The sequence below is a fragment of the Protopterus annectens genome, chromosome 11.part0 (genome assembly GCF_019279795.1).
Source record: "Protopterus annectens isolate FY-2018-M chromosome 11.part0, PAN1.0, whole genome shotgun sequence".
Classification (NCBI taxonomy): Eukaryota; Metazoa; Chordata; order Ceratodontiformes; family Protopteridae; genus Protopterus; species Protopterus annectens.
This window is the reverse complement of record NC_056745.1, coordinates 492,801,361-492,827,439: the sequence shown is the minus strand read 5'-3', so window position 1 is coordinate 492,827,439 and position 26,079 is coordinate 492,801,361. Positions and strand designations below refer to the sequence as shown.

Below are 26,079 nucleotides of genomic sequence, written 5' to 3'. Positions count from 1 at the left end.
CATAAAGAACTGCAAGAGAAAACAGTACAGAAATTATTGTGCCGGCACTTGGCCAAAGCCACACATAGACATGAAGATGAATAGTGCTATGCATATCACTGTACTGTACTATTACTTTGCATATCCTTATTTTATTTAACTTTAAGATGATCCTTTCTTTGCCATTGCATTCAGTGTTGTACATTCTGCTTTGATTTGTCCTGTAAGCTTTTTTTGACAGTTGGTATGATTTCTGTGCCATTCATGTTTTTGGTTATGGTTATTCTGTATTGTAACTATGCATGCGGTTATCTGATACCCTTTTTCTATGTACAGACTGCATACCTATTTTCTGCCTACCAAATATAGTTTTGGCATTTCTCTACTCACGTGCATAATATGTCATACTGTACATTCCTTTGCTGCTGCTTTTATAGTTAGTATTTTGTAGGTCCACTGTGCTGCTGCTGCTGGACAGGTCACTATCACAGCCTTTGAGGGAAGTCACCCTTTAGACACTAATGACCTATTTATTATCCATTAAATGCCACTTGTACAAAAAGTGTCCATTATTTTCCAATTGTATCATGTCATACACACTGAAATTAACCTTGGCATGAGTGGTTACTACAGATACATTCACTTGGTCACCTGTGTGGTGGCGTTTTTCAGCTCTAGTCTGCCATGTGCCCTACTGTGTTCCATGTACTGCTTATATTGTGCTGTACTTCTTTCTTAGAGCCACAGTGGACATTTCTATTTATTGTTTTTTTATTGGGAGAACCATTCAGTAACATGCTCTTTTATAAACAGACTAATCTCAGCTGTGGCATTCATGTTATCCCATACACTGACCTGCCTTCACTAACAGACTATAGCTGTTCCCAGACCCATTGTTATGGAGCTTGCAAAACCAGCATATAGAAATGCTGGTACTAACACACCTGTATATGATTATTTATCAGCTGCTTGAGAAAAAGCTGCTGTCCAGGAAATGAAACCATACTTCCACATCAATTGTAGTCCCAAGTGATTTGCAATTATCTAAGCTAACTGAAATTCCCTTGGGGTGAAGTTTGCACAATAGCTCATTTCCTCACACTACACACAAAACTGCCAAATGTGACAAAAGTACAGCCCATAGATAACATTTGTCTAAATAAAGGTCGCTTTAAGTTATATAAATACCAAATGAAAGCAGATGTATAGTAAAAATACACAGAAAATACTGCATTTGAACTATATTTTAAAATTATGCAACACGCAGCCAATATGACTTTGATGACTATGTTTCATAGAGTGTATAGTATGAACAATAATTTTACACAAAAGGTATGATAACCTGATGCCAGCATGTTGTAAACAGTAAAAGTCTGTATCATATTTATTCTGATTATTCCTCTAAAGCTAATGCAATTTAAGTGTTTAACTCTTGAAATTCTTACCTGGCTGGAATTTAAACCTTCTTTCTTCAGGCTTATTTTCCCTTTATTCTAATTCCCTCTGATTTACTGAAGTTAATACATCCTAGCTTTTTTTACATGATTTAACACCTCTTATTTTTACATGTTCTTTATTTGGGGTTAGATATTTAGCAATGTAAAATAGGACAATATACCTCTGAATACAAATTCCTACATCCATTTGTCTTGGATAATGATCAGTCATGCATTCAAATAGAGGGACAGATGACCCACAACTGACTGCACTGCTGGACTGTCAAGCAAGAACTCAGGTATTGATTGCTGTCCTTCAGAAGGAGGGCCACAGTGCCCCTGCCGCTTCCATTTATTCCCTTCTCTGAGATGTGATCATTCTGATATTAACATGGTCAAGGTAGCTCTTGTCAGATGTTTCATTGTTCTGTTCTTGTCCATGTGAAAATCAGAACTGGTGTGGGCTCCACTGCATACCTGGGAAAGTGTGCTGTAGAGTTTGGAACTTTATACCAACACTAATAAGGAACTTACACACTTTTTCATGTTTCCGAGGTGACTTTGCTGATGGGCTAAATAAAGAGCAGACCTGTCAAAAGGAGCATTAACAAAGGTAACGTTGGTTTGCTCAGGGAAATATGTAAGGTACAAACAGAAATGACAGTAAAGCGCTATGCCAGGTTCTGATGAGACCCTAACTGCACTCTCCACAGAACTGTGAGAGAACTGCATGGTAAGATTAGAAAGAAATGACATGTTTGCCATCTGAGACTGCAACTTGAACTGAAGGTCTCCATCAGACAGCCATTCCTGTGACTGGCTCACTTCATCATCTAACTCTCATTTAGTCACATTATCAAAACATGGAGAATGCATGAACTCACTTACCAAACCTGTCCATAGCCATATTTTCTTTATTTTGGGGAGTGGCAATAGGAATTTACAGTGGAAGTTATTTATAGGAAAACAATACCTTTTCATCATGGATTACAATGTTTCAGAAAACTGATAACACTTTCAGTGAGTGTGGGTAAACTATAAATCCTGCTCTAGATGAAATGTTTCTTAAAGTTATGGGACCATGTATTGATTTGGATGAGCAAGGCAGAAGCAGTGGGCACTTGATGGACTTGGCTGAAAATGAGAAGGCAGCACATTCAGATATCTTTAATAATTTTGAAGATGTTTTCTGATGATGACAATATTCAGTGAGCTATGCTATCTTTCATCTGCATTTCCTTGTTGTGCTTCTAATATGTTGAGGATTTGAACATTTAAAAGTTTCTGTAATGACACCTTCACAATCACAATCTAGAAAGCATTAGAGTTGATTTTAAGACTGTAAGATGAAATGAAAAAAAAATTGCATACATGGTACAGAACCTGTGGAGTAGGAGCCTGGTTTCATCCAGTAGTCTACAGATTGAGTTCAACAGCTGCCATTGCCTAGCTGTGACTCTGTACAAGTCACTTCACCCTAAAGTGCTCCTGGGCCGATTCTGAAAAAGGTCTATGGAGATCAGTACTCCAGCCCGGCAATCAAATAAAATAAAACAAATTGTTAAGGGCTGCTAAAGCAATAGTAGAATCTAGTTTTGGAGCCTTGGTCCAGCAAGTGCTGTCTTTAGGAGGCTGAAGTATCTTGTCTGTGATCATTGAAACAGGTGCTAAAATATCAGCATTTTCAAGTACAGTCTTAATCACTAACTGTAACAAATTGCTGACTGGAGGGGACCACCCAGGAAGAATGCTGGGAGGAGCAGAACACTTCTTGCTAGCTAGAGGGGACCACCCAGAAAGAATGCAGGAAGGAGCAGAACACTTCTTGCTAACTAGAGAGGACCAAAACTGATCCATCTCAAAACAAAAAATAATAACAGCATCAGCTAGAAAAGTGTAAACCACGCCTCATAGCACACAGGACTCTGATTTATTAAATAAATAGTTGAGAGCTTTCGTTCAGTAAAATCAAAGTTCATCAGAAAATATTTTAAAAAAACTTAATACATCACTTCCTTTTAAGAAATCGGTCCAGAAATCAATTTTAAGAAACCAAAAAATCCATCTACCACAATTTATATTTAACAGGAGTGGTGGATAAATTTTCCAGAGCCACCAAGAATATAAAAATTACCAACAAAAACAGTGTAGGCACTTCTGGAAGGACGATACCCGCACCTTACAATTGTAGTATTGTTATTTAATAATCAAATGGCCAAGATAATAAAATGAGTTAAAAGCACATAGATGATAAAACAAGTTAAAAGCACATAAACGCTTAATGTGTTACCCAGTTTTTGTCTTAAATACAGAGTTCTTCAGATGCAAGCATACCATAACCACTACCTTCCTTTCATATCAAAAGTAAAGTTGAACCAGCACTGAGAATGAGGATCCTGCTATACAATGAACATTCTACCATACAATAAATTACATTGTTTTAAAAGACATGGTTCCTTTACTCATACTAATATGTAATGAAAAAATGATGTAAACATTCCTAATATGCTTTTAATAAATAATAATAATAATAAAAATTTCTAACTTAAAAATATTTTTTGCTCTCCTAATCTATGAAAAACTAAGTATCCCTTTACATTATCTGTATTGTCCTGGAACTCCATCTAGTGGTTATCTAACTAAATTTTCCTATACTCTGGCAGCTCTAAGTTTCAAGAATGGAGCCAGAGAAACTGTTCCACATTAACCAGGGAATTTATTGGCTTCTGAAACAATCTGTCAATATAACTCCCTGTATTCTATTTGTGTCTCCTATGGCCCTCTTCTTGAATCAACAGGTACAGTCTCAAATGCAAAAAATGTAAAATTGGCTCCCTCACAAGACATACTGTGATTATACAAGGCATTATTTAGATTCTTCTTCCTAATATCATGTCTGTGTTTGAGTATTCTTTTACTAAGTTTTCTTTCTGTTTTACCTATGTAAAATGTGTTACAATGATCACATAGTGCAATATAAATCACCCTTATAGTATTACAATTAATATAACTTCTGTTCATATATTTTCCTCTCGCTGTTATGTTTCTATCTTCATCATTTTTTAAAAAAAGGACAGTGTGGGCAAGATCTGCACTTGTATGTCCCTACCTTTGGTTGTATTTTCATACCTTCGATATTCCAATATATTTTTTATATAAAAACTCTTTCTATATATATGTTTTAAGGACTTTTCAAAAATAACCTTGAGGTCTGAAATACTAGAAAATCTAGCCTATTCTTTTTCTATAATATTCCTAATGATCACTGCATCCCCATTATACTTTGTCACAAATGCTCCTTCATATACAGCTTCTTCTGTCCTAATCTCTCTATTTTGTGGAACTGTAAGAGTTACATCCCTACCTAACAGTGGTACAAACCTAATTTCTCTACCTTTCCCCACTTCTTTTTTAATCTCTTCTATTAAACGCTCTGGGTAGCCCCTTTCCATAAACATATTTTTAAAAAATTGACATTCTGCCACAAAATCTTCATCTTCATAAGTCATTCTACTTCCTCTTACAAACTGACCTTTTACTAACCTTCTTTTTTGGTAGTAAAGGTGCACACTTGTGAAATACAGATATGAATTAGAAAACGTTTCTTTTCTAAAAACAGTGGACTTAAACTTGCTGCTACATTTTTGAATACCGAGATCCAAATAGTTAATTTGATCATATCTAATGTCATATGTGAATCTCAAAAAAGCAGTTGTACTCGAAATGTAGTTAAAAATTCGAAAAACTTCTCCTCTGATTCTATCCAAAACAAACATATGTCATCCAAATAACACCTATATAAACTCCAACAACTTACAAAATCTGAATTAAATATATACTTTTGTAAACAATTAGAAGTAATGATGTTAGTATAGGTTGGTGCACATCTTGTAGCCATTGCTACAACCTTTTAACTGTTGAAAAAATTCTCCTTCAAAATAAATAAAATTATTCTTCAACACTAATTCCATCAATATTAGGCAGGTATGAAACTCATTATATGTAAATTCTCCATGTTTTAACTTACCATCTTCTAACCATTCTATTATTTGGTCATGAGGTAGAGAGGTGAATAAATCTATAATATCAAAAGTAATACAAATGTTTTTGTCATTATATAAATTAGGCTTTACAATTTTCAATAAGTCCCAGGAGCCTTTTAATATGTATTTACCTGTCACTGATAATATTTTTAGTTTTACATCCAAGTATCTAGCTAGAGGGGCCATTACAGAACCTTTTGCAGATACTATAGGTCTAAGGGGCGGGTCTGATACACACTTATGGACATTTGGTATGCCAAATATAGATGGAACTCCATGTTTCTCATTATGTAAAAACTTGTATAAATCTAAATCTATAAGTCCCTCTAACAAAGGATCATTTAAGGTCAGAGAAATTCTTTTATAAGCTATGTTAATTTCATTAATTGACACTCTTGTATATTTCGTATCATCTTCTAAAATATCCATCATTTTAGCTTTGTATATTATACTATCCATAAATACCTTCGAACAAATGCCTTTCCTCTTTTGTTAAATTAGAAATTACTTTATTTTGTTTTATTTCTTCCCTTAATTCTTTTTCAACAAACGTCTCAAAATTCTTAAGTTGCGGGTGTAAGGGGGGGGGGGGTATCTATGCTTTTCTTACTTAACAAGCTTTTTGTACTATTTTCTTTTTCCTGACCCTTAAATATCAATTCTAAGTTCTTCTTTCTAACAAATAACATCAAGTCTACTATTGCTCTACTTATGTCAGTTTTTTTCCTAGGAATGAATTTCAAACCTTTTGAAAACAATTTAAAATAACATTTATTGATTTCTATACTACTATAATTAAAAATATTATAGCCTTTGAAACTGTACTTGAAACCATCTTTTATTATAGAAGTTGGTGTGGAACGTTTACTTAATTCTACCATTGATTGCCACTGAATCCCCCTTTCCAATTGTTGCAATTATAATGCACTGTTTAACCTCTCCGACCTTCGGAGAGGAATGAAATCTAAAGGGTTATTCAAATCATATGCGGTTCTTTCTTCATAAAAAGTCCTATTTTCAAATCTATTGTGTTGTTGCTCTGCTCTATTATTATTGTGTTCTCTTTCTTCTATCCTCTCATTCCCTCTGTGGTGGTTCCTATATGTATTCGGTCTATGGTAGCTATGCTGTTCTTTATATTCTTTACTGTATCTATCTAGTTTTCTCATTTTCCTATTATATACATTTTTACATTTTCCCTCTACTTTTTCCATAGATTCTAAATATTTACTTTTCTCCCTCTCTATCACAAACAAAAGATCATTTATTATATTGCAGTTGGTATGCTCTATAAGTCCATATAATGCATTCATCTCCGTTTCATTTTGTTTTATAATGGCTGTTATGATATCAGTTCCACATCTATCAAAAATGTTAATCAGTTCCTTGTGGAACTCAGAGCCTTCTTCAGTGTTGTTAGGGTATTTACATACCCTTAAACCTTTCAGTACTATATTTAAATTAATACATTCCTTTAAATATGTGTTATCTAAATCTAAAGATTTATACTTAAATAACAAGCTTTCCAGCCTGTCTAAATTATTATATGTATCAGTCTCACAATCTGTCTCATTATGAGCTTGACCATTAAAATAATATTTTTTTTAGAAATAATAGCATTTAAACTCCAAGTCTTTATCTTTGTTAAAAGTTTGTATACAGTCATCTTGTCTATTGTTTGTGTTTATCATATTAGAACTGCCTTCGACATTTCTCTCGTTTGAATTATTACTTTTTCCAACTAAAATGTTCAGAAAGCCATTGAAATCTTAATTATTCTCATTGTTTGATTCATTCCTGTAACCTCCTTCTCTCTCCAAGGCTTTATTTAAGCTATTACCGCTTCCATAGCATATATTTACAGCTCCTTCCTGATTACCGATAACGGAACCTCGGGGAAACCAAAGAGATCATTGATTGACACATTGGTGTCAACAAACCAACGAGCTGGGTTAACTGGCCAATCATTTTTCAAAATTCACCATCTTTCCACCCTTAACTCTTTCATCATATGGAGAATCAGGAAGTCTCTCCATTTCTTCCTTTTAAGAAGATCAAAAAAACACCTACAAGGTGAAGAAAATTGCCCAAAATTCACAAAAAAACCCCCCAACAAAACAGTGTAGACACTTCTGGAAGGATGACACCCACTCCTTATAATTGTAGTATTTTCATTTAATAATCAAATGGTCAAGTTGATAAAATGAGTTAAAAGCACATAGATGAATAAACAAGTTAAAAGCATATAAATGCTTAATGTGTCACCTCATTTTCATCCTAAATACAGACGTCTTTAGATGCAAGCATGCCATAACCCTACCTTCCTTTTACATCAAAAGTTAATTTGAACCACCAGTGAGAATGTGGATCCTACTATTCAATGAACATTCTTCCATAAAATAAATAACATTGTTTTAAACGACTTAGTTCCTTTACTCATACTAATATGTAATGAAAAAATAACAATGTAAAAATTCATAATATGTTTTAATAAATAATAATAATAATAACTTTAAAATATTTTATACTCCCCTAATCTTCTAAAACTAATTATCCCTTTACATTATATGTATTGTCCTGGAGCTCCATCTAGTGATTATCTAACTAAACTTTCCTATAGTCTGGCAGCTCTAAGTTTCAAGACTGGGGCCAGGAAAACTGTTCCATTTAAACCAGGGAATTTATTGGCTTCTAAAAAAAATTGCAAAATAACTTCCTGTATTCTCTTTTTGTCTCCCATGATCCTCCTCTTGAAAAAACAGGTATAGTCTCTAATGCAAAAAAATAAAGTAAAACTGGCTCCCTCAAAAGACATAGCATGTTTATATAAGGCATTGTTTAGATTCTTCTTCCTAATAGCATATCTGTGTTCATGCATTCTTTTACTAAGTTTTCATTGTGTTTTACCTATATAAAATGAATTACATCAATCACATAGGGCAATATAAATAACCCCTCTAGTACTACAAATAGCATAACTTCTGCTCATCACATATTTTTCTCTCACTGTTATGTTTATATCTTCGCTATTGTTTTTTTTTAAAAAGGACACTGTGGGCAAGATCCACACTTGTATTTCCCCACTTTTCCTTTCTTATTGGTTGTATTTTCATACCTTAGATATTCCAATATATTTTTTATATTAAATCTGTTTCTATATATGTTTTAAGGGCTTTTGAAAAATAACCCCTAGGGCTGAAATACTAGCAAATCTAATCCATTCTTTTCTACCATATTCCTAATGACCCCTGCATCCCCATTATAGTTTGTCACAAATGTTCCTTCATATACAGCGTCCTCTGTTCTAATCTCTCTGTTCTGTGGAAGAGCAGGTGTCACGTCCTTACCTAACAGTGGTGCAAACCTAATTTCTCTACCTTTCATCACTTCTTTTTTTACCTCTTCTATTATATCATTTTCTACCCAGAAATTTATTCTAAAATTTTGTACAAGTCAATTTTGTATATTGATTACATAAAACATGAGTCCAATGATATTTTTTTTCAGTTTTAATACACCTAACATAGTATAGGAGATATACTGCATTTGTAAGGTATCTATGTGTTACCTAGGCCAGATAAAAAGACATGTCAAGCTAAGTATGAAGAAGCATGTGAAAGATGTTAGCGCTCATAATAACCCACATTTTGTGGTGGTTCATGTAAATGGTAAACATTATGGACACTGACAACCCTTAAAATTTTGTGTGTTACGATTTCACATTTAATAGATGTGGAGACATGGAATTTCATCTTAAAATCCAGGAGTTTAGACTTATATTAAAACTTGGTACTTTATTTCTCAGGGATTAAATAATGAAATGAAATGGAAATATCTGATTTGAAGTTTATCGTAAGAATGCGTCAAATGTCTTTTAGCTCAAGTGTATACGAGCTACAAATGGAAACATTGGAACTGTATTCATTGTCTATCTAAGGTTCAAGGCTGCTATTCTTCTAAGGAATGCAAGTGTTTTATTTATTTTTCTGCATTTGCCATTAATTACTAATGGGCACACTACATAATCTGTGTGTTGTGACATTACTGCTTGGTCGTCCTGAAAAAATGAAATAATAAAATGACACGGACTATAATTTTGATAAATAAAGTTGGCATTTATGGCATTTATTTCAATCAATGCTGTCACTTTTTCCTATTATAATATGTACTGTTAGCCATGGCCAAAGCCATCTGGCTTGAAAGGTCAGGTCATGGCCCGTCTTTAAAGCTATATATCTATATAAGATACATATCCTATAGATATATATATATATTTGTTTTCTTTTGAAACAAGTATGTATGCAACCTTGATGTGGTCATTTACTCCATTTAATCTTCCCTTACTCTTAAGTTTAAAATATTAATTTAATGTTATATGCCAATTTGAATAGTGAATCAAGTCAAATCCTTGTACTACATATTCATGACCTAATGCATATTCATACTATTGCAACGCAGCCTGTTCATGTATAAAACCAATTACTTTATATGTTCATAAAATACTTAAATACATCAACCATCTCTATACTTCCTAACAAATCTACTATATGTAATTACAATATTATTTATGAAGTGAACTCACATATATGCAAACTTAACTTTATGTTATGTACATATTCCTAACTATCAACACTCCTGTGTACTTCATTGAAAAAAAACCATTATTATGTCTAGAACTGTCTCTAAGAACTGGTACATGTCTCCCTGTTTACTATCTTACTTTTAATAATGGTTTAGTAGCAATATAATCATTCAAGCCAGGGGCTTTGGCAGCGTTTAACATAAGCTGCCATTTAACTTCTTTTTCCCCTAAAATTTCCTTAATAACCACCCCCTCAATATTTGGCTTTACCTGTTCCAAAATTGCAAATTTAAAAACATGACTGTCACTGTTCATTTGTATGTGTCTGTATAATGCATTATTACGATCACTTCTTTTAATACAATAATTGTGGTCATATATTCTATTTCTAAGTTGTCTGTCCATCTTCCCCACATAGAAACTCGGACAGATGACACATTTAGCTAAATATATTATATGCTGAGAACAGCATTTAACTCTCTTGAACCAAATCTTCGTATGGTTGACATTCTCTAAAATAATTGCTTTCTCTTCCAGTATGTTATGACATTGTTTACAGCACCCATATTTCCTTGTGTGTCCCTCTTTGTTTGTATATCTGGATGCTATATTACCTCTTTCATATCTGTATTTTAAATTATGTCCAGTCTTATATACATAGCTAGGATTGATACCTAAAGTACAGTTTTGTACCTACCATAAATGTAGATGTTCGAGTGCTAATACAGCTGCAGTCATAACAGATGGGTTCTCCTGCCGTCAGGCGGGTCCTCGGTCGGCCGAATTCCAAAGTCTAGGTCCGGCGTTGGTTGTCGTCGCTTTCTTTCCTGACGTCAGTGCGACAGGGGTATATAAGACACAGCCGACGCCATTTTCTTCAGTCTTTCTTGCCCAAGATGTCAGGTGCCCCCATAACGAAGGCAATATATAAAAAAAAAAAATAAAATAAATAAATATATATATATATATATATATATATATATATATATATATATATATCTAATATATAATCATGCATTGCAATATAATCAAAAACCAGTAGTTGCAAGCAAATACATCATAGAAGGATAACCCAATCAAGTTGTAAGATGAGGTGTTAGCCACTAGGTCTGCACCCAGGGGGAAGGTGGGAGGGAAAGCTGGACTGCAGCTGTATTAGCACTCGAACATCTACATTTATGGTAGGTACAAAACTGTACTATGTTCATCGTGCATACAGCTGCAGTCATAACAGATAGGTAGAATCCCAAAGCTACGCACAGGGTGGTAGGCACTAGGTGGAACTGGGAGGAGCCAGAATGCCCTGCAACACAGCAGTGGCAAAGCCTGCTCTAGTTTTGGAGTATAAAGGTAGGTGGTAGTGTTTAGTGAAGGTATGCACAGAACTCCAAGTGGCTGCCTCCAAAATATCTTTGGTAGGGACTCCTCTGAGGAAGGCTGCAGAGGTAGCTGTGGCCCTTGTGGAGTGGGATCTGATGCCTGCAGGTACAGATTTACCATGAAAGGAGTAACAAAACCGTATGCAGTGGCCTATCCATTTTGAAATTGTCTGTTTGGAAATTGGCTTCCCTTGAGCTCCTACAGCATAGGACACAAAGAGTTGTTCTAATTTCCTGAAAGGCTTTGTTCTGTCCAAATAGTAACGTAGCTGTCTATGGATGTCTAAGGAATGTAGCAGCCTTTCCCCTTTGTTTTGAGGATTGGGGTAAAAGGTAGGTAAGTGTATGGCCTGATTTAAAGCTACCCTGGATACTACCTTAGGCATAAATGACGGGTTGGTTCATAGGGAAACCCTGTCCTGATGGAAGATGAGAAAGGGCTGCACAGCCATGAGGGCTTGTAGTTCCGAAACCCTACGAGCTGAGGTAATGGCCAGAAGGAAAGCTGTTTTCCAGGACAAATATTGCAAATCTGTTGAGGCAGCTGGTTCAAAGGGAGGCAATGTTAATTTTTCTAGAATGTAATTAATATCCCAGGCTGGTATTGGTTGTTTCCTTGGAGGTCTTATATTCTTAGCCCCTCTGAGGAACTGTCTTAAGAGTGGGTGAGAGAATAAGGGTGGATCAGTGTTGTATTCTGCAGAAATGGCTGAGGCATGGATTTTGATGGAGGAAAATGAAAGTCCACTGTTCAACAGCTCAGCTAGATACTGTAATATCTGAGGCAAATTCAGTTTTCTAGGATCCTGGCCTTTTTTCTCATTCCAAGCGCAAAACCGTTTCCATTTTGCGGAGTAAGCCTTTCTAGTAGATGGCCTTCTGGCCTCCAAAATGACATCCTGCACCTCCTTGGATAGTAGGGTCTGTTGTGGTGTTAAGGAATTTTCCATACAGCCAGATTGAGTGTTTTCAGCTGACTGTGAAGAGTTTTGTAGCTGTGCTGAGTCAGTAGAAGAGGCATTAGAGGTAGGGTCCAGGGAGGAGAATGTGTTAGGCTCCTCAGGAGTGGGTACCAGTGTTGTCTTGGCCAGTCTGGAGCAATCAGTATCATCTTCGGTCTGTCTGCTCTTGCTTTCAAGAGCACCTTGGGCAGAAGAGGCAAAGGTGGGAAGGCGTAAACTGTCCGTGCTGCCCAACTGAAAGAAAGGGTGTCCACTCTCCAGGCCTTTGGATGGAATGTCCTTGAGCAGAATTTTGTCAATTGATGATTCCTGTGGGAGGCAAAGAGATCTATGTCTGGCCTTCCCCACGCTTGGATTATATTTGTAAACACTTGAGGATGCAACTTCCATTCGTGTGGGTCTGTCATATTTCTGCTTAGATTGTCTGCCAGCGAGTTTTCCAAACCTGGCAGGTTCTGTGCTTGAAGTTCGATTTGCCATTCCAGAGCCAAGTTCCAAAGTGACATGGCCAGCCTGCACAGGGGGTATGAATGTGTTCCTCCTTGTTTGTTTATGTACCACATTACTGTGGTGTTGTCTGTTCTTATCAATAATTGCCCTGGATGCAGGAGGTCCTTGAAAGCTGTAATTGCATTTATCACTGCTAGCATTTCCTTTTGATTGATGTGAAGGTGCTTTTCCTTTTGGGACCATTTGCCCTGAATGCACCTGTCTGTCATGTGTGCCCCCCAGGCGTAGTCTGAGGCATCTGTTGTGATGACTTGATTTGCTTGAGGCTTGCAGAATGGTAGACCTGTGTTTGTTTGGCATGCTTGGGCCCACCATAGAAATTCCTTTTGCAAACATGGGATTAGTGGTATTATTGTTTCCAAACTGTGGCTGTGTTGAGACCATAGGTTTTTTAGGTACCATTGAAGTTTCCTCATATGCAACTTTGCACATGGGATTAGAAGAATGCAAGATGCCATGAAGCCCAGAGCCTGCAGGATTTTCCTTGCAGTTAGCCTGGTACAATTTGCTAGTATTTTGAAGTACTGAATTAGTTGCCCCTGTTTTTCCTGGCATAAGATAGGCCATCTGGGTGTTTGTGTCCAAGTTGGCACCCAGGAAAATTATTTTCTGAGATGGTGTTAGCCTGGATTTCTCTTTGTTGACTGTGTATCCCAGAGAATTCAATAACCGTGTTACATAAGCCAGATGTTACAGAAGTATGTGTTTGCTGTCCGCTTGGATCAGGCAGTCGTCCAAATGAGGGTAAATTTGTATCCCTTGAAGTCTGCAGTAGGCAATTACTGATGCCAGGCATTTTGTGAATACTCTGGGTGCAGTAGATAAGCCAAAGGGCAATGCAGAGAATTGATAGTGGATTGAACCTGCAAGAAATCTGAGGTATCTTCTGCAGCTTTGTCTGATTGGGACATGCAGGTATGCCTCCTTGAGGTCCAATGCTACCAGCCAAGACTCCTTGCCCAGCATGGGAAGAAGCTGCTGTAAGGTGAGCATCTTGAATTTTGGTACGAGTAGAAATGTGTTTAGGATGGATAAGTCCAAAATGGGTCTCCAATCGGTTCCTTCCTTGGTACCAGGAATAGTCTGGAATAAAACCTTGACCTTGTTCGTGAGTAGGTACCTCTTGAATAGCTTTCATGTCCATGAGCTTTGAAATTTGTATTTGAGCCTCTGCCCTTTGATTGTGTGGCAGGTTCGGCATGCCTCTCATTTTTGGAAGAGTGTGAAAATGAAATCTGTAGCCTCTGTTTATAATGTCCAGGATCCATTTGTCTGTTGTGATAATATGCCAATTTTTTGAAAATAATGTCAGCTTTCCTCCCAAGGGTGCTGCCAGCTGAGACTTGCTTGGCATGCAAAGGGGAAAGTCATTGGGTTTGTTTCCTGTATTGTTGTGCACTGTCTTCACCACCTCTTGGTGCTGGAGTTTGCCATTGTCTGCCTCTATATGATCCTTGAGATTGCCCTCTGCCCCTTGTGCGCCTGTATCTACCTCTTTGGGGCTTGTCCGTGGCTGGAAAGGACCAGTTTTTTGAAGGCCAATTTCTGCTAAAACGTGGTGGTTGTACCTGTAGAAAAGCTTTGACTGTTTGCATAGATTTAGCTTTTTCTTTCATTTTCCGTAGTATCTCCTCAGCATTAGTACCAAATAACACATCCTTTTGTAAAGGAGCATCTAGTAGTTTAGCTTTAACATGATCAGGCAAGGTTTGTTCCCTAAGCCAGGCATGTCTACGAATGACTGATCCTGTAACAGCAGCTCTACTTGAGGCCTCTAGAGCATCATAGCCACATTGTAAGGTGTGTTTACCCACTTGTTCTGCACTATGCATCATATCCTGTAACTCCTTCAAATCTGGTTGTTCAGGTTGTGACATTTTATTCCTTAATTGTGATAACAGAAACTGCTGATATTTAAGCATATGGAACTGACAATTTAAGGCCCTGATGGCTAGGGTGGCTGAGGTATATACCTTTTTTCCCCACATTTCTAAGGATCTAGACTCTCTTTCGGAAGGTAATGAATTCTTAGCAGCAGAGGCCTTCATTCCCTTGGGGCCTTGAGAAATGGTTTCAGGGTCAGCATAATGGCTTTTGTAAAGAAATTGGTGTGAGTTAGGAACTCTGTAGTACCTATCAGGCTTGACTGGGGCAGGAGGCAGGGAATCCGGATTAAGGCAAGCCTCCGAGTAAACATCATCAAGTATGTCCAAGACAGGAGGAATCCCCAGAGGTCTGTGCTGAGGTAGCAAAAGAAATTCCCTAAGTCTTTTCTTGGAATCTGAAAAATCTTGGCCTTCCCAATGGAAGTGTTCCCTCAAGGTATGCAAGGTTTCCCGGAAAGAAAAATCCTCTGGGGGAGATACAGAAGGAATGGACTGCTCTGCATCAGAATCTTCAAAAGGGGAGTACGAGTGTTCCTCTTCATCAGAAAGTTCTGAAATAATGGAGCCCTGGTCAGAAGAGGGAGAATCTTCCTCCACTCTGGTTCTCTTGTCCGGAGGGGGTTGGGAACCCCTGATAAGAGTAATTAAATCCTCAGCCATTTTGAGCATCTGCTTTTTAGGCATGGGACCTGGAGATGGGCCCTGTGCAACAGGCCTCTTGGGATGCATGGCTGGTTTGGACTTAGTAAAGGCCTTTATGGAAAAGGAAGATGAGGGTCTGAAGACACCATGGGTGGAAGTGGACCTGTCCACATTAAGAGGCTCAACACTCACAGTGGCTTCGGTAGCTGTAGTCAGGGTATGGGCCGAGGCACCTGCGGTCTCGGTTACAGAAGACACTGCCAGAGAAGTGTCATCGGTAGTCAGGGGCTGCGTAGGCGCCTCGCTGAGAACTGGACCACGTGTAGTCGGTTTTGGCGTGGTGTCGGTGGAGACCGCGGACCTCGCGTGTCGGTCTTTGTCCTTGCGTTTTTTGGACAAAACGGTAGTCGGAGTCTCCGACGACATTTTATAATCAAAAGCTTTACCAAAAAGGTGCTGGGCGAACTCCGCCCAACGCTTAATAGTGCGTTTATTGAAAGTAGCACAAAAGCGGCAGCCTGAGACGTCATGGTCTGGGCCTAAACAAGGTATACAGAGGGAATGGAAATCCTTATGCGGTATTTGCTTCCCACAAGAAATACAATTGTTAACTTTGTCTGACATCGGTCTGAGGCAAGAAAAGTTTCCCCAACGGGGTACTTAGCTTTAAAGAAGACTTCGGTTTCCAAATTTTCGTAATTTCAGGAGCTGGCCGACCGGCACTTGCGAACTGCTTCTGCTTCGGGCACCGCGCGGCAAAAAAGACTGAAGAAAATGGAGTCGGCTGTGTCTTATATACCCCTGTCGCACTGACGTCAGGAAAGAAAGCGACGACAACTGACGCCGGACCTAGACTTTGGAATTCGGCCGACCGAGGACCCGCCTGACGGCAGGAGAACCCATCTGTTATGAATGCAGCTGTATGCACGATGAACATCTTCCTCGATACCATTTCATCACTTCTAAGTATGTTCCAATTATTACTTATAATTTCTTTTACTTCTTCGACATAAGGGTTGTATTTTACTATGCAAGCTCTTTTATACTGTTTCACATCATCCTTACCCAGCTTGTCCATAGGTTTCTCTAAGCCAGCTCCTAACAATGGACTATATTTTCCCCCATTCCTTTATGACATAACTACTAACATCCCTAATTATGGGTTTAGAGTACCCTCTCCTCAAATAGGGTTCCTATGTATTGAATTTCTCTGACCATCTCACTATATTCTGAGGTCATTCTTGTGGCCCTAATACCCTTTATGATGCTCCTTTTTTGACTGGATGGATGACCACTAGTGTATTCCAGGTAGGAATTACTAAAGGTTTTTTTCCTATATATCCTTGATTTAAAATCGTTGGTACCATTGGATATATAAGGATCTAGGCATGCAATGCCTGTGTTACTACAACTATATGTAAAACTTAGGAAAGATCTTATTCCATTCAAATACTCTACAAAGGCTGCAGCCTCATCCCTTGTACCATCCCACAAAACAAATATGTCATCCAGAAATATTGTGTAACAGTGTATGTTATTATTATATTGACTTCCAAATATATACTCATTTTCCCAATCAAGGAACACTAAATTGGCATACATCGGGGCACATGCCGCACCCATTGTGACCCCATTGGATTAATTATAGTACTCGCCTTCAAACATAATATAATTAAAATATAGTACTATAGACATAAATTCACCGAGTAAGCATACCTTTTTTCAATGAAGTACACAGGAGTGTTGATAGTAAAGAATATGTACATAATATAAAGTTAAGTTTGCATATATGTGAGTTCACTTCATAAATAATATTGTAATTACATATAGTAGATTTGATAGGAGGTATAGAGATAGTTGATGTATTTAAGTATTTTACGAACATATAAAGTAATTGGTTTTATACATGAACAGGCTGTGTTGCAATAGTATAAATATGCATTAGGTCATGAATATGTAGTACAAGGATTTGAATTGATTCTCTATTCCCATTGGATAATTTATACTATTTAAATGTTGTGAATCACCACTAAAGTGTTCTGATGAAGTCTACATGTGGTAGATGAACGTGCTTAACCTTTGTGATTTGATTTTTTATGTTTTTAAAATAAACAATTTGAAATATTCATTCGTGTTTCTTGTGAGCCGTGATACTCAGCAGCATATTATTGGATTATGTGGACTGCTTCTAAGTTGTGACTTTGGTGTTTTTTAATAGTTACAGATAAGATGTATTACTAGTAACACAGTGCAATAGCACTAATCATATAAGAAAGCCATACTAATACATAAAGATTATCTGCTTAGAGAACTCAGTAGGCTCAATAGGTCTACCTGATTAAAAAAGCAATGCTTGACAGGCTAAGTTAACAAGTCAGGTGCACACCTGTGTTAGACACACACACACACACACACACACACACACACACACACACACACACACACACACACACACACACACACACACACACACACACACACACACAAAGATATACTCACATATATACATATGTATACAAATATATATATATATGTGTGTGTGGGTGTATATATATATATATATATATATATATATATATATATATATATATATATATATATATATATATATATACACACACACACACACACACACACACACACACACACACACACACACACACACACATTGACAGGCATTATTATTTTGGTCAAACATTCAGAAAATTAAACATTGTTTTGCTGAAAATTCATAACACTGAACCATCATTTAGAATGGCTGCCAGTATTTGTGGGGATTGGGAGTCTGACCTTTTCCAGTCATAGTGCAATCTTGGAGTGGGTGGAAGTAAGTTGCAGAGGGGTATCGTAGATGCAGGGGTGGGGTTGGGGGCTTCTCTCCCTGGTAAAGGTTGTTAGTTTATTGTTTTCATCCTTACGTGGTTTGATGTGATGTGGGTCTGACATTTATTTATTTGAATTAATGCCATAAATCCATATATCACACACACACACACACACACACACACACACACACACACACACACACACACACACACACACACACACACACACACACACACACACACACACACACACACACACACACACACACACACACACACACACACACACACACACACACACACACACACACACACACACACACACACACACACACACACACACACACACACATATAAGGAAAATCAGGAGTTTGGCCTATTGTTTCCCAGACTGCTGCCAGAAGTGATGCAGTTTGTTTTTGTGCTGATATGAGCTAGATGTGGATTCCAAAAACAGGCAGATGCACATGTTTTGAACTAAGATCTATCTACTCAAACGTGAAGCAATATAAGTTGACTTTTGTCGACATTGTCTGAACACAGTTTCCCGTACACTGGAAAATCACTTAATAATGATGCCCAGTCATTTCCCTTGCCGAGGTAAGACCTGAACAGCTCTCTGTTCATTGACCTTGAGCTGCACTGATTCTGCTCTGTAATCATCCACATAAACAAGCACACAGCTAGTTCAGTGATGCAGGTCAGTCATGCATTACTACACTGAAGGAAAATTCTTATTGCTTTCCTGTGCTATGCTGTATACCAATCTGGCCATACAGAATTAAAGCATGCCATCAGTGCAGACATTTGTTAAAGAGTCTCTGCCTGAAAATTATACTCACTACCAATTTCTTCTGAAGTGAGTCAAGCTCAGGGTAGGTTAAAAATGAAAGCAGACTTAATGAAAAAATACAGTATGCTAACCAATGTAAACAGAAAAAAAGGCTGCAGATATTCAAGAGTGCCTAACAAATAAATTATAAAAATAGTAAACCACTTAGAAAATACATTTTATGTTGAAATGGGAGAGAGTGAGTCTTTCATAAGTTATAGCACATGAATACTTTTTGTGTTTTGAGTTGCAGCCCTGTTTCCTAGAATATCCACATATGGAAAGGCACGGACAGTCCTAGATTTGGTAAAAGTATGTTTTATTTTCATCCTTTGATTGCATTTTTTCTGTTGATGTAAGTCAAAAAATGACCGACTTTCATTAGCATTAGCGGTCTCACTGTTTGTCTGAGACTGCCGTGTGGAATTAGTAAAGTGCTCCACCTTTCCCCACTACTGTGCAGCCACGAATTTTAGTTAATTAAGAGGTGTAGGGATAAATTCCCCTCATATGGGAACACAAGGGGCTTCTCTGCCACAAAATTTCCATTTTTTTTTTTCTACAATTAACATTTTCTTCAGTGTAAAAAACTTGACGTAACCTTTCTTATAGCAATTTCATTCATTTTAAGATAGGGAAAAGCTGCTAAAGGGATTGCATTCTAGTGCAGCTAAATGACTGATAGCTATTGTCATTTATACCTCTTTGGGTAGGACAGTCCTTATTTGGGCAGTCATGTCATTTGAAAAATCATGAAAAACAGCACGTCCTGAGATTTTAGGAAAAAAAATATGTTCTACATTTTGTCTGACAGTTGTATAAAACAATTAGTTTGTATCTTAATGTTACATGAAACAAGAGAAACAGTCCAAACTGTACAATACTGGGTCTTTATTTTGGCACAAAAGTGAGTTCAGTCCCTTGCAATATTTGCAACTATGGTTTGTCCTGTAAAATATAATGTTTCTATAAAGAAACGTCCACCTTTGGGCATTTGAAAGGGTGCTTAATTATTATGATTAATAATTAACTCATTTGAACTCTTCCAAGGTCTGCAAGAAAAGATTGCTAGAATATGACTGACAGTGGCAGGTGCTTCACTAAAGGATATGTAGTATTTATTGCTGAAGTATAGGGAAACATGGTAAACATCTGTACTATTATCTGCTGGACTTCATCCTACATACAACTTATGGAAAATTATCTATGGTGACAGTGCTTATTTGTGTTGCATTTGTAAAATGTACAGGTATAACTGGAATATGTTTTGACATTTTCAAGGCACATGCAATGTCATTTTTTGCAAGACTCTAGAAGAGTTCAACTGAGTAAGATAAAACACTAAGCAAAGTTTTCAGACATGAAAAATTATTCAGTGGGCATGGATACCAGAATGAACTATTATTAATCTTTAATTAAACAAAACCGGAACCTATATGAATACCATAACATTAAGATTCTTGAGGTTTGACAAGGCAAGGAGGGTTAGGATATAGGTTAGGATATAACTAAGTTTTGTTATGACGGATAGTTCCTGTTTTACTACTCCACAGAGATTGTAGTTTAATATAAAATGAGAACATGAGAACAGATCTCAGCACCACAATTCACATCTTGTAGTGAAAGGCTACAATTCCATTTTTGTAACTTTTTAAGGTAATATAAATACTGCCTAGAAACATGTTTCTTCATACTTGACATGAAATTTTATTAGATATGATAATGATTTTTCCTAAAAGAGTGCTAGCTCTTGGAGAAATAATTAAAGACAAAAATAATATTAAAGCACATTTACTTCCCCTAGCAAGAAAGTCTTTGACTATGTAGAATAAGACAATTATTTTCTCCAGAATGAAAATATGGTAAGGTCCTAAGGTGATGGAAAGAAAAAAGCTGTGAGATCAAAAAGATGTATGAATTATGAAGACTGGCAGAATAGTCCTCACCCTAAAAAAATGATATTTATATATTATATGTTTATATATATTTGTTTAGAATGTACAAAATCAAATATTTAGGAATTTATAAGTAAAAAAAAGTTTTTAAAACTGTATTTTTGTAATATTTTTGAAGAAATTTGATCACATGTTGAGAACAAAATATGATCTGTATCAGTACAAGATATTTAAACATTAAAACTCTAGTGATTTTTGAAACAGTAGTATCTATAATGGAAGTTACTAGGCCATGCCACATATGAATATGTGCCTTCTATTTTTACTTCTCCGATTGCTTTTAAATGAAATAAATAGAATGTCTAAACACATGTATAAAAGGCAAGTAAAAATTAATAATAATTGCCAAAAGGTAAATTCATTTTAAACAATTTCAATATTCTTATTAAATAAATATGTATGGTTATGAGTAGGTGAACAATGACAGTTTCATTGTTTGTTTTCTTTCATTCTTTCTTTCCTTCTCATTTTTGATATTCGTCCATGAGATCTACACAGTTGTTGCTCTACCTGTACCTCATCCACTCAGTCATACCTCAATAGGTGTTAGTAAGGTACCCCCAAACTGAGTCTGAGCCTTGTAGGCATTCATTCCTTTTCAGTGGAATGATGAGCCTATCTGGTTTACTGGTGATGAGAGATAGCATTAGGGAGTGGGACAGTTTATTGGTCCCATGGAGGCCCCACTACATCCCTCCTTACTCTCTTCCCATAGGAATCCAACATACTTGTGACAAAGGGAAATACTCCCAGCCCAGCTATCTGGAATTGTGTAAATAATTCTATGTCATTTGAGAATATTGATATGATTTATACAGATGTGTCTGTAAAGTACTGAGCTAAAATGTAACCACAGCATGACCTATTGGAATAGCACAGGAATATACCTACACTGTTGTGACTGTTTAGATTTATATGTTTAATGGAAATTGGAACACAGGAGTTTAACTTGAAAAAAGTTCAGAGAAAATAGTTGAAATGAATTTGTTTCATAACCATGTAATAAAAGAGATGTTATCCCTCAGTTTCAGTGCAGTAGCAGACACAATGTCTAGGGCTAGAAGTTTTTGTATTGTATTGAAAGATAAGTAATTGCTAGGTTTAAGACATAGAAGTGTTTTATTGTTTTATGACTTCCAGGATCTGCAAACATTTGAGAGATATGTATTTTTCACAGAGAGATGCTAAAATTCTGTTAGTTTCTGACATAGGGGGTTTAGCTTGTGAACTGAAGTCATGTGACAAAAAGTGATGTCATCCAAGCTAATCCAGCAGTAATATTTGATATTAATTTAAGAACTCTCTCTCAGAGAGAGACTGGGCATTTTGTATTTGTCTTTGACCTGACAGCATCAGCTGGGAAACATCCACTCACCTTGCCTTGCTGTAAGTAAGTATTTAGGGTGTAGTAACTCTTTTAGATTCAGATAGGAATATAGTAAAGTATAGCTTAGATGTTTTCTTTATTTATTTGAGACTGTCCTGCAATGTTGTTTTAAATATTTCCTGTGATTTTGAACTCTGAAGTAACTGATTACTTACTGAGTATTGTCTTGTTCTTTTATTATTTATTATTAAATATATTTAAACCTATCTTTGTGGCTGATATCTGTGAGACATATTTAAGTTCTTAGAGTACTTGCATATGTATTTGGTGGTACTGTACAGGCCACTCCTAAATAGCCTTGCTCTTGGTCAGACTACTATTTGGATTAATAGTAACATTACACAGTAAGATTGGGCACCCTTTGTTATGGACCTTAAAGCAGCTGATAAGATTTGGCTGGTGGCAGTCAGAACTACTGTAAAGTCTGGGTAGAAAGGGGCATAGCTAGTAAACCTGTGCCAGCCTTCCCCAGGTGTGTGTGTGTTTGTATAAAAATCAAATCTCAAAGATTGTGTGTGTTAGCTATTTGGGCAGGGACATGAAGCACTGGTTTGACAGAGAGGGTGCTGGAGTTTTTGGCTTGGCAACTCAGCTGAGATCTCAACCCTATAGCTGGGCCAGTGGGGAGTATTATTGGGGATCTGGAGAAATAGGGAGAAACCAACCCCAGACTGACTGTGATCTCTGTGTGCTCTTAAGGGAAATTGCACTTTACTGTGTATGTACTTGTAGTTTTCCCAGTGTGTATGTTCCCCACTGTTGCCAGTGGTGAGTATTGAGGCTCCTTGATTACTGGACCAGTGAAGGGGGCGTCACAATACTCACCATGGTTGCCTAGGCAGGGATACTTGATTTCAGAGCAAGTGATTATAGTTCTTTAAAAATGTGAAATCCTCTTAGTGTATTAAGGAATATGGCCTTGGATGTAGCTCTTAGATGGAAAACTAAGTAAGTAATCTTTTTCTTCTTCTTTTGGCTTTTTCCCAATTAGGATTCACCACAGCGGATCACCTGTCCACTCATGACTGGGAGTTTTACGGTGATGAGTTAAAACTAAGTAAGTAACAAGAAGTGATTATGTTATTTTTTTCTATATTAAGTACTACATCATCTAAGAGTAGAACAATACATATATTTGGGCCAAGGGCATATGTACAGAGTTTACTGCAAGTGCTTTACTTGTATGAACTATAACTTCTAAGAAATGAGTCTTCAATGTGTATTTAAATTAAAAATTCAGTTATTGTATATTAAGTACTTGAATCCATATGAGGATTAATGCTTAACTCATTCAATCCAGTAGAACTCTGTAGGTTTGTACTCTTAACTTCTAATGACTGTATCCTGAACTTTTTGACAAAATCAAGTTATGGCCTTACTTTTCAAATAAATGTTCATATCTCAGGATCCACAAAGATTACTAAAATATAAACTGCAAACTCCTTAACATAAACACATCTTTACAGCGGTAGTGTTCATAGTATTCTAGATCTTAAACTGTGTTTTTAAGTCATTATAAACCTAGTAAATATTAATTTGGAATGCTTTGTAAACAGCTTGCAATATCTCAGTAACCATTAATGCCTCACAGATACTGTGAGCTGTATTTTGTTCCTCCATCTGTGAATTTTCATATGGGACTAAGCAGTCAAATCTGATAATTGCAATATTTAGAAAAAAATATGACAATTATGACAACATAAATAGTTTATGAAAAACAAGTAATATTTCTGAAGCAGGACAAGACAGACCATATAGTGCATTTGTGCTAACCACCATGTAACCTTTTAGATGAAATCTTTCAATAGCTTGAATGTAGCTATGTTTGGAAATCATTAATGCAAATATGAACAGGCTATATTAGATGCCTAGAGGTATCAGTGGGACATGTATAACTTAAGAAAATTAATAGATACTTGTGACATATATATTCTCACTTCAGAAATTGCTACTGATATTCACAGTTGATAAGAATTAAAACATAAAAACTTAGTAGTACTTTAATATATAGTTGTAGTACAAATGCTGAAATACAAATATTGTACTTCAGAGATGTTATGCATGTAATATTTTGAATGAAATTGTTAGGGTTATGATTATAAAACTTATTTATCAGTGAGATATACTTATAAAAATTATTTGTGATTAAAAGGAATAGTTTGTTTTATTCCTAACCCTTAATAGTAATTCAGAACACTATAAAGTGATATTAAAAAAATGAATACACTTGTACTATAAATAAATAGTTATTTAGTTATTTTATTTTGGGTACATATAATTCAAGATTCTTTACACTTTCTTTAAAGGCAGACAGAAAAAGTAAATATTTTGATTAAATATTATTGTTAGTTTGATGTAAAAGTCTAGGAGAAAAATATACTATATAAGTATATAACATATCAAGGAACTTCTTTATATAATCATTATTTAAAATATAGGGTATATAAAATTGTGATTGACTTGTTTGTATTATTTTACTTTGTTATAGTTGTACAACTTGGCGAATGGGTATATAAAATGCATGTGAGACATAACTGTGTGACATACTACTAGTGAGATACAGTCACACAGCCAGTGAGGCATGATGACAGTGACATATGCTACCAGTATGATACACTCACACAGTCAAACATGATGACAGTGAGATGAGAGACGACAGTGAGATATGATGCCAGTGAGACATGCTACCAGTATGATACACTCACACAGTCAAACATGATGACAGTGAGACATGCTACCAGTGAGATACACTCACACAGTCAAACATGATGACAGTGAGATGAGAGACAACAGTGAGATATGATGCCAGTGAGACATGCTACCAGTATGATACACTCACAGTCAAACATGATGACAGTGAGATGAGAGACAACAGTGAGATATGATGCCAGTGAGACATGCTACCAGTATGATACACTCACACAGTCAAACATGATGACAGCGAGATATGCTACCGGTATGATACACTCACACAGTCAAACATGATGACAGTGAGATGAGAGACGACAGTGAGATATGATGCCAGTGAGACATGCTACCAGTATGATACACTCACACAGCCAGTGAGGCATGATGACAGTGACATATGCTACCAGTATGATACACTCACACAGTCAGACATGATGACAGTGAGATGAGAGACGGCAGTGAGATATGATGCCAGTGAGACATGCTACCAGTATGATACACTCACACAGTCAAACATGATGACAGTGAGATGAGAGACGACAGTGAGATATGATGCCAGTGAGACATGCTACCAGTATGATACACTCACACAAACATGATGACAGTGAGATGAGAGACAACAGTGAGATATGATGCCAGTGAGACATGCTACCAGTGAGCTACACTCACATAATCAGTGAGACATGATGATAGTGAGATGAGAGACATGATGATAGTGAGACATGCTACCAGTGAGATACACTCACACAATCAGTGAGACATGATGATAGTGAGATGAGAGACATGATACCAGTGAGACACACTCACTCAGCCAGTGAAACATGATGTTTGTGAGATGAGAGACATGATGACAGTGAGACATGCTACCAATGAGATACACTCACACAGTCAATGACATGATAACAGTGAGACATGATTCCAGTGAGACACACTCACACAGCCAATGAGACATGCTGCCAGAGAGAATTAGTCA

General features: G+C 36.7%; 2 protein-coding genes across 4 annotated transcripts in view; one reads left to right on the top strand and one right to left on the bottom strand.

The window, feature by feature from the left end:
• LGR5 (leucine rich repeat containing G protein-coupled receptor 5) overlaps window positions 1–26,079 on the bottom strand; it is a 1,626,452-nt gene that overhangs the window by 1,073,141 nt on the left and 527,232 nt on the right. The gene's annotated exons all lie outside the window — the stretch shown is intronic.
• Window positions 2,474–2,608, top strand: LOC122815471 (COP9 signalosome complex subunit 9-like). The gene has a single exon (XM_044087990.1). The coding sequence runs from the start codon at window positions 2,474–2,476 to the stop codon at window positions 2,606–2,608; it is 135 nt and encodes a 44-aa protein (XP_043943925.1).